This window comes from Lutzomyia longipalpis, chromosome 2 (assembly GCF_024334085.1).
Source record: "Lutzomyia longipalpis isolate SR_M1_2022 chromosome 2, ASM2433408v1".
Taxonomy (NCBI): domain Eukaryota; kingdom Metazoa; phylum Arthropoda; class Insecta; order Diptera; family Psychodidae; genus Lutzomyia; species Lutzomyia longipalpis.
The window spans coordinates 34,384,051-34,405,137 of NC_074708.1; the positions used below are offsets into that span (position 1 = coordinate 34,384,051).

Here is a 21,087-nt window from a genome sequence, read left to right on the forward strand (position 1 = left end):
ACGAGGTGGCGCCAAATACTATACTAATGAATTATCCATCACGGACCCCGACGACTTTTTAATAAATAAAATAAAGGAGGTGTCACATGAGCCAAGCCTTCGCAAAGACAGGAAAAAAGAAGGAATTAAAAGTCTGACGGGCGGTCATATGGAAAAGAAGGCCTATAGTAACCAACTAAAGCCACATGTATAGAAAAAAATAAAAAAATTCAATTTGCGTTTGGCGTTTAAGACAAATGGATATGTCAGAGGCACCAAAAAACACCATCATTAGATTCACCCAGGAGTCCCAGGAGAATGGGTTTAAAACACCAAGAAAAAAGCTTTGCAAAACACTGAACCGGAGACGGAAAAAAGAAATTTATCAAAGAGAAATCAGCGGTTATGATCGAATTAGAAAGTTTAAATTTAATTGAGATTAAGTATGGTTTTGTTCTAGGTCGTATTCAGCGACCAATAAATCTTTGAAATTTCAGAAAATTTCTTGAAATTTCAAGGATTTCTTGGTCGCAGAGAATATGACTCAATATTGTATTAGTATTTATGTTTGTTACAAGAACGTTTAAAATTTTAAAAAAAATTAAGGGGATACAAGACAGCTTTTTCTTTGACTACACGTTGTTACACTGCTAGAGTAAGTTTAAATTGTAATTTTTTTTTCTCTCTTGCTCTTTTGAGTTGAAAATAGTTTGTTCATTTTTTCTTCTTTCAATTTCTTTTTTTTGCCATTATTTTGTCACACCTCTAATTCATTTTTGTAAAAATTCATATGTAGAGCCTGAATATGGTAATATAACTTACCGAAACGTTGCGCACCTAGCGATAAAACATCGTGCATTTTTATTCCCGACTGCTGATCCGAACAACATAAATCATACATCACATCAGTCGTTAAATCCACAACATCGGATACAAGACAATTTTTTTTCTCAATTCCAAGAAAAAACCGCATTAGCTTCAACAGTTTTCTTCTTTGTGATGAAAATTGTTGACGTAGTGGAGCTCCGTCCACTTTATAGATACCTTCTCGTTCTGCTAAATTGTGTCGCGTCTAGAGATAGGGAAAATTTCCTCACGCTTGGCCACTGAAGAAGGCTCCGCACGGAGTCGAAAGCTCTGGAAAACGTGAGTTTTTCTGGGTGAGAACCCCCATTTAACCGACGAAAAACCCGGAAATTTTTTTTTTGTTTAAGACTTTAATTTAATGTCTCATTCAACCGCGGCAAAATGTCAAACATCTCAAACAGAACTATAAATAAAAGAAAAAACATTTTTTTTTATAAATCTCTTTTTATTTTCTCTTGCTTCATCAGTTTATACATTTCTTTCCTTTACTCAACGCGTTTCTTTTTGTCACATCCCCTGTATGCGCTCAAACATCATCCAATATCTTTTCTTTTTTTTTAGTAACATTTAAAATTGTGTACTGAATTCTTTTTTCATTTTTTGTTTAATTTTTTTTTATATAAAAATCACTAAGAATTATATTGTAGTTTTTTTCTTTAATTCTATTTTCTTCTTCGCTTCTTCCTTGATTTTTCTTCACGGAATTTTTCTTCTTTTTTTTGTTGTCGAATATCTACGTAAGATGATTTAATTTTTAACTTTTTTCTCTTATTTTTTTGTTTATGAGGTAATAACAAACTTACAGTCGTGCCTTTTTTGTCTAAAAATTTCTCATCATTGCCAAACAACTTTGCATCAATATTTTTTTTTTAATGAAGATTTTTCTTTCACTATCAAACATTTTCCTCTCTACTCTATCTCAATCCATTTTACTTTCATGAAATTCATTATAAATATAACCATTCATTCGAATATTTTTCTGCTGCTCTATCATAAAAGCCACAATATCCATTAATTTCTGGTAATATTTTTATTTATTTCTTTTGCATTTTTTGAATCTGTATTTTACGGCAAATTTATATTTCTTTTTTATTCTACATTTGTTTTTGTATTGTTCTATCTACGCATCACTCATTAAATCTTTTGCCTTTGTCACATATTATTTACATTCTTCTTTTGTTTTTTGCAAAGCTCATAGAATATTGCATAAAATCAAAATTGTTTAGTGCAACGACTACAGAGAAATTGACAGCCAAAAATAAATTAGGTAAGCCAAAAGGAGGTACAAGACGTTAAAGAAAGAAAAAAATTTGAACAAAACATCAATTTTTATTGTCGAAGAAGTTAGCAAAAAAGGATGATAGTAAATTTTGTTGTTAAAATCAAAAGAAAAATATGAACCTATCAAAAATACAACACAATTATCTATTACCTATGTATATTATTTCGAATATCGCACCGTATTATCATCTGGAATATCGAGATTTTATGTCATATCTTTTATTTTTCATGTCGTACTAAATATTTGAAGAAGATAAATTCTTATCAGTTAATTTGTTTATTTGAAATATACGAATATTTTCAGTTTACTTCTTTTAGCAACTTCCCTTCAATCTTTCCTCAAATACAAAGTTTTCCTGAAAAACTATTTGATTTCAATTTTTATACTATTTGATCGTCCATAGAATTTTGTATTAAATATTATGTAGTAACTAAAGCATTGTCAAATGTTGTTGGTAGTGTCTTGTTTCTTGGTTCAAGTAAAGAAAAATGTAAAACTAAAAGAAAATTATATTGAAGTATTTTTTTGTAATTTTTTATTGTGTAGATTTTTATTCTACTTAATTCTTATTTTTTCTCAAGAAATGTAAATTATTTTCTTAAATGGCAACGTCAAACATTAAATTTATTATTTCTTTTTTTTATTTTTATAGAGGTGTCCTATATTAATCCGGATTGATTCTCAAACACTTCCGTGTTTTTTTAATAAGCACAATTCGGAATAATTTATGAAACAACTCAATAGTTCACAAATTTATTTTAAAATATTTTTTTGTCTTTCCATTCATTTTTTTTCTTTAAATAAAAATTGTATCCGGTACATTATTTAAAAAAAAAAGTATATAACATTGTGAAATGAAGAGCTCTTACAATTGCATTGGTGTCAAAAACGATTCGATTAGCGTGAAAATTCCAATACTACCACCTCTTGAAGGTCTCTGAAATTGCAGTTTGAACTTTAATTTAAAAAATCCATTCAATTTCTATTTTCTTCTATTTATTTCATTAGGATTATATTAAATTAATCTAGTCTAAAAGTGAACCAATCGAATGGCAATATTGTTTTAACCAAAAAAAATGGTAGAAATATTGAGAAAAAGAATTATATTGAGTGACTGCAAAATCTTAGTATTGTAAGCTAGTTATTTATTTAATTTTTTGTTTAAAGAAGCATATCCCAAATTTTTAAACAACTTCTCCACAAGATGATGAATTTGAAATATTTAATATCATGGGGTCGATTCTGTGTAAAAATTTCTTGACTTTTACCATCTAGAATTTTAAAGATTTTGACAATTGATATTTGTCATGTAATAAAATAACTAAAAATGTTCCAGAAACTTTTTAAAAACTTCTGTAAAAGTTTCTGAAAAGATAACACGATTAAAGAAAGAAACTGTCCAAATTTCGTAATTGTCTATGTGAAAAAAAAAAAGATTTTTCCCAGAATCAATCCCATATGCTAAAACTTTACAATCATGTGTATCTATAATGAATTATTATGTAAACTTTTTAGTTACACAGAGATGAGATAAAAGAAAGGATAATGAAGTTGAGACAAGAAAGAGAATTAATAGGCAACTAGTACAAAATAGAAATAAAAATTGTGAATCTTTTGCACCAAAAATATAAAATTGTTCTTTTAAACAAAAAGCTTAAAAGAATAGCAAATTCTACATATTGGAGAAGTGTTCAAAAATGGATAATATTTGCTGAATTTTGTCACCCAACACCTTTGAATTTTGTTGGTTTATTTTAAATTTAGATTCAACATTAGATTTTTCTATTCTATTTATTTGATTTTCATTTTTTTATAAGACAAAAATGGACGTTTTGAATATCAGAATATTGTTTTTAGAAAAAATAATCTATATTTTATGCATGCATTACAAATTTGAGTGTATTTATTAATTCTTTTTTTCTTAGGAAAGTTTTCAGGAAAAATGTCATAAAATCTATTTTTTTGTAATAAATAAATTTTCTGTCCTATTTTTTGTGAAACTATAAAACATCAAATCCTATGGAAAAAAAAAGTTTTTCTAATTTGTTGAAAATCGTTGATTTTTTATTGGGCACTGAAATCGCTTCCATCTTTTGACTCTAACGACCGATATTCATCCGAATCATCTTGGTCAGACATCGAATGGATAAGAAAAGGATTTGATACCTGAATAATGTGCAGAAGAGAGCACGATAGAAATTAAAATTATTATTAAAACGAAAAAAAAACAAATCAGTGAATCCCATTTTTTTTTCTTCTTCATGCATGCAAAATTTTGTATATAAATTGCCCTTCAATGATTCATTTATACTCTTTGACGACGAAGAAGAAGCATGTGGTAGTACTAAACCAATCTAACCATAAGCAGTATGAACGATATTTCATGATAATGCAAAAATGCATCGTTTTTTTTTGCTTCCAAGAGCTTCCCAAATTTTATTTTCTAGATCATATTTTTTGTAATAAAGAATTTATTGAGCTAAAAGTTGCAGTTTTAAATAAAAGAATATTGTTAAAGGAGTTAATTCGTTTCTATATAGAAAACTTACTAATCTCAGTAGAAAATAAAAAAGTCTGTTTAGCTATTCCGGAATATTTTACGATTTTCTTCAAGATTTTAGACAGATTAACGTATCCGGATTGTTTACTCAGAGTTTTCTCATGTAGAAACAAATAAACTCCTTTTTGCCTCTATGGCTTTGCATGAAAAAAATATGGTTTATGGTTCTAAATGAGATTAATATGGACTCAATAGCCAATTCAAAATCATTTCTGTGGTTCAAACAACGTGCAACTCTTAGCCCTTGTCTCCCCTATTTAGTAATAAACATACAGATATAAATTAACCTGGACAAACTTTAAAGGAATACGAACACCATTTACTCTGTTCGTGGAAAGAAGTCTCCGGGCTGTATTGAGATTTTGCGCCTTTACCTCATACTCCCATTAACCTTCTCTCCACGAGCAAAGTATAAATAAATTTTATAAAAAAATATATACCGAAATTTTTTGTATAATATAATTTCTATGAAATTTTGTGTAGGCCTAAATTTTTTTCATATCATACCATAAATCTTATTAATTTAAAAAAAATGAGATTGATTCTGTTAAAAATGTTTTCTATTCTTTTGTTGTAATTTAAAAAATGTAAGATTTTGACAGTTTGTATTATAAAATCGTTTTTACATCACTTTATAAAATGAAAGATAAAAAATGTTCTTTTCCAGAAATTATTCAGAAAATTCTTCAAAGTATTCTGAAAAATATTTTTTTGCTTTTAAAAACTAAATACAGAAAGAAAGTCATTCAATAAAAGGAAATTAAAGAATTTGTTGTTCCAAGAAACAGTCAAAATGATCTTTAAAGAGACCAAAATGAGTAAATTTCAATTTAAAATAATGATTAAAGAGACAAAATGTCAAAATCTTGTAATCTTTTTCATAGAAAACAAAAAATATTAAAACTGTCGAATTGTAAGAGAAGAAAACATTTTTCGCAGAATCGATCCTTATATCTGCCCGAGTTATTTTATTTCAGCATAATTAAAATAAAACTTATTGTAAGAATTCATCCAAAATTCATGAAAATGTTTTTGAAAATCCATTTTTTTTACTAAAATAAATTTTCCATGTATATATCTACATAGAATCTTACATAATAATCACAGCTAAAAACTAAAGAAAAATTTAGAAACTTTGTATTTTTTATTGGGAAAAATTTTGATTAAAAAAATTCGCTCAACGCATTACAAAAAATCCCATTCACTTGTAATTTTGTAGTTATAAAAATAATACCCTCAGTGGAAGCAAGAAGATGTTAATTTTGATGTTTTCAGCAATTAAAAAAATAAATCAAAATTAGTTGTTTTATGTGAAAGCATAGCAGAAAAAAAATTATAAAATTATTGAGCAGTAGCTACTTCTTTTGATTTATTCCTCCTGCAAACATTGACGTTTTCTCAATGAATTTATTAGAAGTCATTGAGATTTCTTTCTAAAAAAAATGTTTCGCAAAAACCAAACCCATGTGAATCAGAAATAGAATGTTTTTTTTTGTAAAATTAATGAGTGAAGCTTTTGTCATTCTTCCCCATTCTCCAAACACAGCGAGAGAAGTACACAAGAATCCACGATAGCAAGCTAAATGGTATTACATCTTCCGCCCCCAAATGGGAATATAGGAGGAGTTACATTCGAAAATGTTGATGATCACATTGAATGCCAAAATGATCTCCTACCTCACTGGCGTTTTCCACATTAGCTGCCTCCTCATCCTCCTCACTGACACTGATGTTGCAACAACGCTGATCTGACAGTGATACTGGTTCATCTTCCTCCGTTACACTCACATTCCTTTCCTTGTAGATACTCTTTTGCTGTGCATCAACACCCGAATCCACCATATCCTTCGCCTCACTGACATCCTCAATGAGAATGGGGCATTCAGTTTGGGCAAAAGAATCAATTAGATGAGTGGATGTTTGAGAAACGGAAGAACTACTCGGCAATTCGGTACTCGTTGACCGGCCAACACTTCCCGATTGAATTCCAGTTGCTGAAAATTATTTTAAAAAATTTTTTTTTAAGGAAGATGTCAAAATTAGTCAAGAAAATCCTTTACATACTTTCATGCCTTCGAGATGAACGTGCAGCATCCAATGGTTGAGGTGTAGATGAAACTGGTTCTACTTTAACACGATAGAATTTAGTTCCTTTGCTGACTTTATACCTATTCTCATCCTAAAAAAAGAATTCATAAATTTTGTATTAATTTCACTGAATATAAACAAAATTTTTCTTTCACATTCAAATACCTTTCTCGCTACACAAAACTCCTTTTCAATCACTTTGGCTACTAATGGTATCATATGTGGAGTTTCATTTGCCGTAAGTCGAGGAAGTTTAAGAGTATTGTAACTTTCACCGTGAAGAAAGTAAAGGATGGAAGTATCCTATTTTTTAGAGAAAAGAAAATTTTAATTTTTTAAAGAAAACTTTTAATATTCTTTTTTTTTCTTACCTGAACAATTATGTATTGTTCGTGAATACTATTCCAAACAACGATTACCAAATCTCCCTTTGAACAAGTTGATATGGTTATCAAACCCTTGCCCAGGGAACTTGAACTTTTGGATTTTGCACCACTTCTAGTCATTTGGTCTGGGCTAACGGCTGTACTGTCGGGATTGACTCTGAAAAAATTACGTTGAAAGTTATTAAAGGACTTTTAGCTAATGAAATTTATGTACCGGATAATCCCCCACAGAAAAGTAATTCAGGATAAAGGCTTAATTAAATACCAAATAAATTAGAGAAAAACTCACACTTTCAGCGCTGCAAAGGAAGATTCCATTTCCAAACGTTTAGACTTCTCCATCTCCAATTCTTGCTCTAAACGAGACTTATCCTTCTGCAGTCCATCTACCTTTTCCTTGAACGCAATCACACTATTGGTATCATCTTCAGTTAAATTCTGAATTGTTTCTCTGTGCCGATTGATATCCTTTAGTAGTTGTTCCTCCCTTTGGCGCATCAATTCCAATTGATTATCCTTATCCTCGATAATTCTCTTGCAAATATCATGTGCCTTCGACGGAGACTTTGGTGAACCACTCAGGAGAATTTGACCTAACCCACTTCGATGCTCCCATCGTGATCTTTCACGATCAGCAGTGGATTTTATTGCTAAACCCCGTTCAGCTACAAATTCATCCTTTGTATGCTGAAACACAGCCTCATGCCCGGACATTTCGAGCAAATCGGGGCGCTCAATTTTCTCAAGACTCGTATCCGATGGTGACCTCTCAATGCTCGTCATCAACTTGTACCGTGACCGTAGAGATTCCAGCTCCGATTTATGTTCACGCATCAACTTTTCCGTAATCTCTTTTGTGAGCTTCTCCTTTTCCTCATTCACCTTCACTTCGCGTGCACGATACTCATCAGCTGCTTCCATTAATCCCTTCACTTTCTCCTGCATCTCCTCCATGAGCACCTCATACTTCTTCACCGCCAACTTATGGTCATCCTCGAGATTTTTCTTTTCATTCTGCAACGTCACAATCATCTCATTGCTTGTATCGAGTGTCTTCTTCAAATCATTCAGCTCCAATTCATGATCCACCGTACGTTTGATTAATTCCTGCTGATGATTCGTCGCCTCGAGCTTTATCATTTCCCACGCATCATTGAGAGACTTCAATTGTATATCCAAATCACTTTTCCCACTTTCCGTATCATGCCGAATGTCCTTTATCTGCTCACGAAAAACCTGAATTGCTGCTTGGGACTGTGCATGGAGACTTCTCAGGAGGTTCTTCAATTTCTCCACCTCACACCTTGTCGTTCCCAAATTTTCCTGAAAATTATTTTCAAATAAAAATCTTTTTTCTTCCTCCCCAGAAATTTTTTATTTTGTGTTCAAAGTACAACATAAAATGGGAAAAAAATAATAGATAGAAATGAGAAAAAAAAATTAATAAAAATAAGCGTAATAAAATTTAATCAATAAAATGTTAGTTGAGTAAAAAGGGGCAGGAAATATTGGTTATGCAGATACTTATGTAAGCTAACAAACTACATTCGATTTTATTAAATAAAGTAGTTTGGGCCACCGGAAAGCATTTTTTATTCTCAATCAGAGCCAAATTACTGCACAACTATTTGTCAATAATAAGCATTATTATTAATTATTTTAAGCTAAAAACATTAGATAGGTAGACAAATAATTTCTTTTCGGTTAATCAGCTTCAGCATAAAAGTTTCCTTAAATATATGTAATCAATATGTTGAGCTTTGCTAAAGCCTCCAAAAATCAGACTAAAGTCTCAAAAGATCTTTTAGAGTTCTGGAATTATTTTATTTCTTTTTTTGGAACGTTTTAATTTTGGACGAACATTCCTAAATATGTATTTTTATTCGTAATCTATATCCTTGAAGACAATGTTCTTGCTTTTGCTGTGAAAATCATAAAAAAAAAGCTCTGAACATGCTAAGTTTCATGCTCGATGCTGAAGGTTTTTGCTTAGAGGAATTGAGGATTAACCCAAATATGCCCAAAAATCGTTCAGAACAGTCAATTCTTAGCGAAAATTTTCAAAAATTTCCATTACAAATTCCTAAATTCGACATTTTTTAAATGGAATTTTTATCCACTCAAAGTTAATGAAGTAAGGAGGATGGTATAATCTGGGTTAATGAACTTTAAGTATTTTAGAATATTTTGAACATGGAGCAAACAGCTAAACCACCTAGACCTAGATGGACCAAAAGTAAAGAGTCAAGGTCTATAAAGGCAGAAAAAAATATTTTAATAATTGAAGGATATTTCTTAAAAGAAAATGTTAAGGATACTACTCCTAGGCGGTTTAAAATAAAGAATAAAAGGCGAAAAAATCATTTATACGTATTGCCAATTTACTAAGTCTTATTGTTGAGCACTTTAACATTCACTAGCCATAGTCAGAAGACCCTACTATACGCCTTTGCAAAATAATCATAAAGGAAAATAAAACAGTGCCAAAAATATTCATGAAAATAAAATTCCTACTACGGAAAATAAAACCATTATAAAGACAGGTGGAAATGGAATTCAATTAATTTCAAAAATATCTTTCGAATAACGAAATAAAGAAGTAGGTAGTTAAACAGCCAATTGCAGTGAGGCATCAGATAACGACTGTTTTGTTTTTAGATATGCAAGTGAAGTAAAAGCTTGCAAGATTAATCAGTAAATTGGTTTGAGTTAAAGAAAACCGGACAAAGGATTTTTTTTCAAATTCATAAAGAAAGAAAATTTCCAAAAAAGAGTCTAGACTTTGCTTGATTGATTTAGATATTAGTTTTTCATTCACCCCTAAAATGACCTCTCCCTTCATTAAAGAAGAAAAGAACTTTAGCCACGTTATCTGAGGCATCACTGTATGACTATGGAATTCATGAGTGTTTTAGAATTTTTCAAATAGACTTTAAAAAAAAAACGAATAAATAAATTCACGTGAATGTTGAAACTGTTTTGTTTGCAAAATGATAATAAAAAAAATACCTGAAGTAGTTTGATAACAGTATCATATTCACGGTGCTCTTCCGCAAAATGGAATTTATCTTTGTCATCTGATGGTGAAACAATATTCTGCCCTATGCCATCGATACGGTCACTACTTAAGCTCGATGGCAGGGATTCGTCAATGTAAAATTCAGAATTAATAAATTCACTATCGAGTGTTGTTTGCAAATTGCCATGTTGATTGCGAAATGACGATGGGTGGTGGCCCAAACATTTTCCACTAATCTCATGATCGCATTCTGCCGAATTATCTGCACTTTGGGATGATGCTGACACTGATTGGGCATCGGAGTCGGTATTGTGGGATGGTGATGTTATTTCAGGGATTGAGGGTAATGTTGAACCCGTTGAGAATGTTAGGGAATTATTGCTGTCGAGACTCTTCATTGAGTTCAACACGTTGAGTTTATTGAGACGAGGATTTTTCTTTGATGGGATTGACAATGTGGACTGCACATGAGGTGTGCATGCGTGGGTGGAGTGACAAATACAATGCAAAAAATATTTATTATATTGTGTGGTTAGTAACCCCATTTAGAATATATAAACATAAAAGCATAAAAAAGAATAGACAACATCTCTCCCTTCACACAATGCCATAGATCATTTTCTTTGCATACTTTTCATAAATTTAGTACATATAAGATACAATAATAATGCAACACACTCACCTCAGTTAGAGTTTCAATCGTTTGTGTTACCACCACTTCGGTTGATGTGCTGATATTGCACATTTCTGGCTTAGAAAGTGATGTCATAACTGGAGCTAGTGATGTCTGCGTTGACGTAGCAAGTGTGGTGTATGCCTGAAGACTTCCCGTTGTTGAAATTCGACGACGATCAATTGGACTCTGACCCACTTTCTCAAATTCTTCAGTGTCAGTTTCACTTTCGAATCCCCTATTGGTTGGATGTTTAATCAACCAAATATGTAATAGATTGGAATCAACTTAAATGCTGCAAACATACAACAAAAAAATCTCCTATTTCATCAACATTACCTTTCATAATCTTTTAGGTGAGAATGCATATCGAGTATCTTTGGTAGATCACTCGTTCCCACTGCCACATTTCGGCTTATAGTCGATCCATTTGTCCTGTCGCCATCAACCAAAGTTGATTTATCTTCATTTTTACCCCCAGATCTTGATGAAAAGAAATCTATCACAGCACTCAAGTCCGGAAGTTCAATTTTTAACCCAAAATCAGACAACTCATTGATATCTGAAAATTAATTTTAAACAAATTAATTTTTCTCTTTATTTTTTTTTTAGAGAGAAATTTAAAATTGTTGTCATACCATCTCTTGTTAAATTCGGTAGACTAGCATCAAACGTCGAAGGTGCTACGGTTGCATACGATGGTGGCATATCTTCAATGCCTGGGAAGAGTGTACAAAGGAAGTGGCCTTCAAACATTGACCAAAATTCCTGGCGACGCACAACTTCTTCGCTGTATATTGTCGTGAGATGACTCGCTAAATCGGAAGCCCACTAAAATATTTCAAATAAAATTAAAAGTTGTAAAAACAATAAACTCCGAAGAAGCTTTCATTCCAAAAAGAAATAATTGAAAGAAAAAAAGCTCTGGGAATTGGCAAATAAATTATTGAGCACCCACTAAATACATAAAAGAGCAGCATTACCAATAAAAAAGCGCTGGAGAAGGTTCTTCGTCTGACAACTTCAGTCACAGCTGTAACATACACACTCGGAGCTTGATGAATTTGCTCAATAATTCCCATGTGTTTCTGAAGTCTACGGCAGTTGCGGTGAATGAACAGTAATTTACTATCTATTTCGTACATTCGGTTCTCAATGTAACTAATATATCTATATTTTTTTTCCAGTGAGAAATGTAAAGAAAGAAAGAAAATACAAATTGATTAGTCAATGTTTGCAATAGTAAGAAAATTATTTGCTCTCTCTCCCTCTAAAGTATGTACACATACTTAAGCCTTTGCAGTAAATTGTGTCCGAGTTCAGTTTTTGCCCGTGAAATTCGGGATCGAATATCACGCAATTGTTTGTGATTCCTTCGCATAACAATCAATTGATTTTTGTGTGAAACACACAAATCAGGCAAAATCGATGTATCACCGAGATTATTGGCTCGTGCTTGATTTTGTTGGAATGCCTGAGCTAATTCACTTTGTTCCTTCACAATATTCTTCACGTCAAACATTAATTTCTCAAGACCACTCAGGCGATCTTCTAAGCCCTTTATTAGCTTCACATCCTCCTTTTGGGCATTCTCAATTGCATTCTTCACTTCGGTCTTCAAACTCGTCATCTCCTTCTCGTCAAATTGCTCCAAACTCTTTAGGCATTCAGCTGCCATTTTCCTCAGAGAAATCTGATTTTCCTGCGCTGATATCCACTGTAGGAGTGTCATTGCTTTCACACTCACCTTATCATCGCCCTCTTCACCTTTTTCCTCGCTCTCTTTCTGCAAAAGAAAAAAAACAATTGAGAAATTTATTTTATTTATCTTTATCCTTTAGGCAAAACTTTTGCAACATACCACACTTGATGATGATGATTTTGTTTCTTCCGCACTCCCTTCGCGCGTTGTTCTTGTACTTGATTCAGGAAACCCCCCTTCAGCAGCCTTCTCAATTCCCTTCTGAAATGAATCATTCTCGTAAACATCATCAAAGGCATGAAAGGGTTTTTCTGCATTCTGAAGTAAAGCCGGAAGAATTGGAATATTGGATAATTTATCCAAATCTTCGTTGAAGCTGCAAATAATTTAAAATATTTCATATTTAATTGCTGAATTGATAAACAATTCCACATAGGCAATAGACAATACACTCACTGTGATAAACATTCCAAATATTCAATTCTTTTCTCGAGGACTTCATTGAATGCATTTTGGAAATCACTGCATCTCTTCTTGAATTCCTCCGTGAGATCCTCCATATTTGCCACCACGGCTGCCCATCCTTGTTGCTGCAGATGTTGCTCATGGACGAGTTTCTCACATGTGCGCGTCTCCTCTCTACCTAATTCATAAATTTGTTGAGCTAACTGCGCCCTTTTTACCACAGTATTGTAATTTGCTGGCAGAGATAAACACCGTTCCACCTGATCCTTTAAATCATTATCTGTAAATGAAAAAAAAATTATTTTTCATTAGCAATATTCCTAAAAGAAAGGGAAGGAAATATTCTTTCATATCAGTCACAGATGTTTTTGTCTCAATCTCTGAAGCACAATTTACTCATCCCTCGCATATCTTATCTGTGTGCGACTTGTGTGCGTTTTCTTTTGCTTTTATTTTCTCTATAACTCTCAGATTGCTCTCCTACACAATGAAATTGAGATTGTGATTACTCACAATTTTTTTTTATTTTTCATGCCTGACTCTCTTTTCATTACACATGTTATCACTTTCCGTGTATAAAAGTGCCAAAAAATTGGGTCACGCTCATTGAAGATTTCTATTTTGAGATAATAATGTTGTTATCAAAAAAAAATTGTGCGCGTGCAAGCAATCTCTGTTATTTTATTTTTATTCTAACAAGTACCTAACTATTTTTTTTCTTTCATTTTCCCCTTCTCTAGAATTCTCATGGCGGCGTGCATCATCCGACACTTCTTAAACATTATTCTGGTTTATGTAAAGTAAAGAAATTATTTCCCTTTCAAAATTTCAAAGCACGGCTAATAAATGGAAAATAATAAAAAGTAGTATTCTTTTATATTGAATATATGTTGTATATATTTAAAATAATATAAAAATAAAATATGTATGAGATGTAACTGTTGCAGACATCTCGTCTTCCACATTCATTCCAAAGAGAGTTTCTGAAACTTCACCAGACTTTCAATAGATGTCGTAGAATTAGACCCCTCAACTTCCATAGTTTCATTAGACGTAGCCGTAGCCATTGCGCCCTCCGAACTATCAGTAGATATGGTTACTGTAGACTCTACAGGTTTTACTTTTGGTTTGGCTTTGTCCAAAGCCTTTTTTCGAATTTTATATAAGGAAGTCTTGGTGTTATTGTAAGGCGTGATCTTGGTAAACCTACTGTAGTCTTCAGCTTTAAATTTAGAAAATTCTTCCATATAAATTTTAGACACCGGTTCGGTCAATTCCTCCTCAAAGCGTCTCTTGCACTTTTCCCTCGCTTTTCTAACTTCGACTGTGGCTATATTAGGCTGAGAAGCATGTGTAATTCTTCGCAGGATCTTGTGACTCAGATCCGTTGTAACTGATCCCGTGCATTTCTGTGACCGTTCATTCAAGCACAGCCAACGTATATATTTATTTGTTTTTCTGTGTATCCTGTGCTGGAAGCCGTCTATGGCCAAACAAGGTGTTCCTTTCGTCGTCGTATAAAGGCCTAACCTTACAACAGCGTAAAAAGACGGTGTTCGTTGTTTTTTCTCACTTGCTCTTTGTCAAAATGTATTGCGCTGTCACTGTCAAACAAGAAACGCGATTTCCTTGTTTTATAACCGCGTTTCTTGTTTGACACTGACAGCGCGATATATTTTGACAAAGAGCAAGTGAGAAAAAACAACGAACACCGTCTTTTTAGCAAAACGTATGGTTAGGCTTTAAATCTCTGGGATCTGACCATCCATGGCTCAAAGTATATTTTTGCTTAAGTATAAACAAAAAGAGCTCCTTTATCTAAAGTGTTTATACATAATTGTACTTTTTATTTACCTAAATGGTTCTTGCTTGCCGCTTAATGAATTGTAAGAATAATGCGACACGATTTATAAGAAATTTTGACTAAACGTTTTTTATTTGAAATTATAATTTTAAGTAAAGATTTTATTTCTCATGGACTACTTACACATTTATGCTGTAATATAAGAAAAAGTGTCACAAAGGAAAACACTGCGATTTAAACACAAATATTTTGATAAATAACTTCTCCCTTAAGTAATTCTATATAACTAAATTCACCCTCAGAATGAGATTTTATTTTTAGAACAGAGTAAATAATAAATTTTACATTTGACTTTGAATCATTATATTGCTTTGTGTTTATCCACTTACACGGCGCGTAAGTAAAATTAAAAGGCAAGTACGACACACGCGTTCATTTAAGCAATGAAGGATATCCGTAAATAATGCACATATTTTCACCTTCAAAAGGCATGTAATTAAATATGATGAAAAACAACAACAACAACAGCAACTTACCAGGTTCTATACTTGGCCATGGTTGGGGTGGATTTTTGGATTCTATTATATTTGTGCTAAACATAAAAATGGGGTTTGTATCAGTCCCACCCAAGTAGCTGCAAATTCTATTTTGCGGAGATAACATTTCACCACCACTGACCAGTAATACTTGACTTGCAGCTGGTATGTGATAATGTGTCTCAATCATCTCCTTCAGATATTGCACACTAAAAAATTAAGAGAGAAATTAAAATTATTTTTAATTTATTTTTAAAACTTTTATTAATGCCTCATCTTTGTTTTTAAAATTCTCAAACAAACAGTTAATTATTTTTGAGTTGTTTTGCATTGAATTTCGCATTCTGTATAGCCCCATTTGGAGGCCTAAAACTTTGTGTAAAAAACTAATAGTGGGTGGCAGTAATAGTGCTAATTAGCTGTTAATTGATAACATTTCATACGACTTCAGACTACTATGTACCTTCCTTATATACTACATTATGCAAAGTTAAAAGTTTTCATTGATAAAATTTATTATAATGGAGTTAATTGAGAAAACATACAGCTAAAGTATGCCTCATATCCCTCATCTTTCCCAGCATCAACAACAAAAAAAACTCATCAAAGAAAAAATCTTGCTTTTAGCACGAAAAGGTGGCATCTAAATGGCAGAAAAGTATACACAAAAGATTGAAATAATTTCCGTGCTGTTTTATGTATTTGAAAATACAAAAAAAAATGACGTAGAATCAGCTGAGTTCATCGTTACATAGAGTGTGCCAAGGAGAGAATGAGTGTAAAAAAGACGGAAAGACGCAATGTGTTGGAGTCGAAGTGACTCTCACACAAACCAATTCGACATGCGAAAGATTCCATTTGCGTGAATTTAATTCACTCTCACAGAGAGTTTTATCGGATGATGATTAGCGAATGCTTATTTCATCAGCTTGTGCAAGATTATAACTTTTTTAAATTAACATAAAGTTCAAGATTGGGATTTTTTTTGTTTAATTTAAATTTGCAACTAAACAAAATTATATAAAGAGAAAGTTTAGTTAATTTTTATTGCTGAATTTAAAAAAAAAAATATTATTGTTTTACTTTAAAAAAAATTGTATATAAAAATTGTAGGAAAACAGTTTGAAAAATTATAAAATTCTGCTGCAAAAATAAATGATAATAATTCAAGTTTATTAAGTTTAATAAATTCATAAACTTTAATAAAATTCAGTAATTTTGTAAAGCTTTTATGTCAATATGAAATTTATTAAGCACCCATTTTTAGAGAGCAAAATTAAACTTCAAAGCATGTCACATCGTCTTAACCTTGGCAATTACTTATATACCACAAAGTCAAAGCTTTGGAAGAATATAATTTTATGTAAATCTATTTTACTCAAATTCTTTTTTTTCCTGGGTCTCTTCAGTAAAGAAGTTGAAGTGTTTTTGTTTCTTACTATTTATTTTAGAAATTTTCTGCGCACCTTTTTTCGTATTTATCGTTATTATTACACAGCTCTTTTCACTTGAGAATCGTAAGATTTGTATATTTTGTATAAATCATCTCATGTTACTTCTTTAGTAAATTAATAATAAAAGATTTACTTACTTTTCGAGCGCTACACCCATGTCAAATGTGATCATTCGACCGGTATCCACGTGAAAAACGTACAACATTTTTCTTTACGTTTTATGTGCTTCCTTGAAGTAACGTCACTTTGCTATTCTTTTCTTTGTTTTTATCTTCCTGTATTTCACTTTCAATGTACGAGCAAATTTATCAATTCTCTCGTTTTGCAGTGGTATTTGTTTGTTTACTTTATATCTCTCTTTATTATTTTTCGTCGTCTTTCTTTTTCATTCTTTCTTCTTTTCTTTTCTCTCAAAAAAAAATTTCTTTCTCTTTTTTTCTGTAGAAAATTGCGAGCTATTGCAGTCTTAAATTTCCGCTATCTTCAGGTGAGATCCAAAAGTCCGTTTTAACTGCTAGCATTCTCTATTTTCCACTGCCAATACCACAAGAGGCAGACTCCACATTGTTTTATCACAAAGAAAAATCTCTCGATAAAACATTTAGAGTAGAAAGGCTCGCTGCTGCAATTTGTCTCTAGGTTATGCGGACTTTTTTTATTTTCTATTTCATTTATATTTTTCTTATCAGTGCTTTGTTTCCTGGGCGGGTGACTCAACAAATGGGATTTCACCTGTGAAAAAAAATTGAGAAAAGGGGTAAACATTTAGACACTCTGCAGGTAAAATTAGACAAGACAATAGACATTGGCAAAATATTTTGCAAATGGATCGTTTATTATTTGCTAACTTCCTTATTTTGTGTAGATCCGGTCTCATTCTTGATTTATTAATTATTTTGTAATGAGTTTTTAATTAATCCTCTTGATTAGTTTATAATAATTCTTTTACACTGCATCGTGCATCACACATCAACATAAAAATTTCAATTCAATACATAAATATTTAATTTTAATATTATCGTCTCTCACAATAAAATTCTTTTCAATCAAACGATACAAGATCAACAAAAATAATACAAAGACAGTGCGTATACGATGCGTAGCTTAATGGGACACGGTGTATGATCATTGTAAAGTGTATTATCGAAATACATAATAAAACAAGCAGACTATACATAAATATTCAAAAAAAAACTACCGATTTGCTGACCTTGGAATTTTTGGTAGGTAACTAATAAAAAAACTTTAGGATATACATAGGTACCATTTAACAATGTACATACAATGTTTCTTCATATGTAATGAACACATAAGCTCGACTCATTTTAGTACGTGAATACAAATAGGAACCTTATTTACCTATGCTGATGTAAGAAGTTTTATATTTAGGTACTATGTGTGTACAGATTTTACATAAAATAGTTCTTTTTTTTTTTAGAAATTCTTTACATTTCTTATTCTAATTAAATATTATTAACAAAAATATTACTTTATGACATTCAATGCTATATTATAGAGGATCTAAGCGTAAATATAAATAGTATTATGTATCATGACGTGTACATAAGATACATAGATATGTTCTAAAGTCAGAATAAAACCAGCTGGACTGGACAGCCAATTCGCGCACAATTTACTGGTCATAGAACCTTTCATACTCAATGACAAGCGTTCATCGACATCTCCTTAAAGTCACGAAAAAATTTATATTCATCTGTAAACACAAAAAACTATTACAGAGCTTTCGACATTATTAAGAAAAAAAATTGAACACCACAGGATGGTACAAATTTATCGAGTTATTTGTACAACTGTTTTCCCTATAAATTCAACAATATTGTCTAATGTTATATGTAAATTCCATGTAATTACTTCTGTACATAATACTTTATTCCACTCTGTGGGTTTTATTTGTGTTTTATCAGATTAATATTAACTTCTAAAGATATAATTAGTGAATGTTTTTCATCCATTTCCAACAACATATTTGAAAAAAAAAGAAGGAATTGTGTTTGGTCTTTTTTTTTTTCCTAGTTGGAAAGAGAGAAGTTTTACAAGAAAAAAATGTTTTAATCTTCTACATGGCTTGGGGTAGGTATCTCTTTCTTATTTATCTATTTTTGTACACACATAGTCCTCTTTCTAACAGATAAAGCATGCAAAAAAGGATTTCACGTCTGCTGCTATGTATTATTTTTTCGTGCATGAAACGTCCCTACTTTTCTAAGAAAACCTTGTGATAACAATGCATTGTAAAGTCTTTGCACACACGAAACTGAAATGACACACCGATGACTCCAAATGATACAATCTTTACTTGAAAATGAATTTCTTGTAGTAACAGAGTGATTGATTGAGTAGAATGATTGGTTGAAGGTAGAGCGATTTGACTTTATTGACGTAGGTTCTAATCTTCTTGATAACTATTTTAGATTCTTTTATCTTTGGTTGTAAGACATAGGCTTTTAACACAGAACTCATAATTCTAAACTCTCCAAAAGTCCTTATTCGATACCAAATTGGTCATTTTTTTACGTAATTTTTAGTTTCTTAGTTTAAATGAAAATTATCTAGATTGACTATCAAGTTTGGCTGTTAGTTAGGCGTCTATTTATTTGAAGCAAAAGATAGCAAGTTTATTGATTTAATGGGTTTGATTTTCTAAATCAGACCTAAGTTTTACCAAAACAAGGCCTAAATTTTTTAAGTTGGAAAAAAGTTTTTTAAAGCTAGATCCAAGTTTAGGCCTATGTTGAAAATCGAGCTTAAGAAAGCTAAGCCTGGTTTTCATAAATCAGACTTAAATTTTTCAGGCTTTGCGTAGGTTTTTACAAAACCGGGCTTTTATTTCCTTAAGCTAGGCTTAAGTTATTAAGGGTCAGACTTCAAAAGTAATTAGGGTTAGATCTGATAGAATTTATACTGAATGCATCTCTATGTTTTTCTTTTTACTTTGAAAATTCTAATGCTCTCATCGTCTTTTTTGTTCAGGAGTTGAACGTTATTTTAAGAACTTAGATCTAGGATGATCTTAGTAGAGCAAATTTTAAATTATCAGATTTATTTAACTGGTAATTCTTGACTAGCTTAAGCAGCCTAATATTTATAATGTTTCTTGGAAAATAATGGAAAAGCTAAGCACGTGCTTTTGGCAAAGCACCCTCAATCAGTTTGCAGTGTTCTCCTCCAACTTCCTAAGCTTATTTGGGATGTGTGGGGGGAGTTTGCTTTTTGGAAGATGTGAATAGCAGCAGGATGGGGCACAGAAAAGACGCAAATAAACATCGTGAGCCAGACGATGTCAAAGTACTCATTTATTTGTGAAATTCTCGTGAAACAACACAAGAAATCTCCGGAAAGGCGACTCACACAATATTATTGTGCACCATTCATAAGATTATTTTCAAACTTCTGAGTTATAACTGGTTTGCCATCTTCCTCCATCACTTCTTCTTGCGACGACGACGGAGCTTTTGCAGGCAAATGTGCATTGCGGAAAACAATGGGAGTAATGAGAGAAAATGGACGCAATTTACCCGTGTCCCCGTTGTGGCCCCCGCATATGACGTAGATGTTTTCACGCGCTGAGTTTAGGAAAAATATAGTTCAGTGCTGGTGGTGGAGCTTGCGACAGCACAAAGGAAAACCAATCGATATTTGTGTGTTTTATTGGAAAAGTATTACAACAACGAAGTTTTCCCAACAAGATGCCCAAAGCAACTCCATTTTACTCGCGCTTTTCCCATGAAATCTTCTCAATTATATATTCCACCACTCACCGTTTATCTTTTGACTTTCCAAAGGCTTTGTGTGGTTTTCTCGATCACCATTTAAGCTTGCATAAAAGCAACTTGGAGCACTACTCTTTCGTTGCGTAGTTTAATCGCAGTTGTAAAGTATCACAAAATTCCACAATTTCCCGTCAGTTTTTTCCGCATTTCCCCTGCACAACACACATTTCATGCACCTTATGTTCCATTTATCGCACTTTTTCATTCACTTTGTCAATTAATATAAAATAAATACTAAGCACAAAAATGAATTTTCCTCTCTTTATTTTTGCCAGCTTTTTTCCTCTCTGACTGAAACTGACTGACGTCTACTAATACCAGATGACAACTGCCACACAACCATACCCATTCAACATTGTGTTTTCACAACAATAGTTTGCATGTGTGTGTGTAGCACGAGAGTACCCGAAGAGAGCTGCACCTGCAGCTAAATTCATTTTGTAAAATTTCATTGAAACATTTTTCTTTCAGGAAAAAAAAA

General features: G+C 32.0%; 2 protein-coding genes across 5 annotated transcripts in view; both read right to left on the bottom strand.

The window, feature by feature from the left end:
- Positions 1-21,087, bottom strand: part of LOC129790342 (clavesin-2-like) — an 891,203-nt gene that overhangs the window by 611,095 nt on the left and 259,021 nt on the right. The gene's annotated exons all lie outside the window — the stretch shown is intronic.
- On the bottom strand, positions 1,409-20,987 carry LOC129790118 (RB1-inducible coiled-coil protein 1). Of its 4 annotated transcripts, none has more exons than XM_055827378.1 (17): positions 20,595-20,987; positions 16,953-17,547; positions 15,362-15,570; positions 13,013-13,301; positions 12,716-12,932; positions 12,144-12,640; positions 11,838-12,024; positions 11,493-11,685; positions 11,194-11,416; positions 10,864-11,092; positions 10,172-10,642; positions 7,452-8,485; positions 7,148-7,319; positions 6,942-7,079; positions 6,753-6,867; positions 6,366-6,682; positions 1,409-3,065 (listed from the first exon to the last, which is right to left on the bottom strand). In XM_055827378.1, exons 2-17 carry the CDS (start codon positions 17,018-17,020, stop codon positions 2,994-2,996), a joined length of 4,431 nt encoding a protein of 1,476 aa, XP_055683353.1. In that variant the 5' UTR covers positions 17,021-17,547; positions 20,595-20,987; the 3' UTR covers positions 1,409-2,993. The 4 variants fall into 4 exon arrangements, with proteins under 4 accessions (XP_055683353.1, XP_055683352.1, XP_055683355.1 ...); XM_055827377.1 differs by having other exon boundaries at positions 1,409-4,294; XM_055827380.1 differs by lacking the exon at positions 15,362-15,570 and having other exon boundaries at positions 1,409-4,294.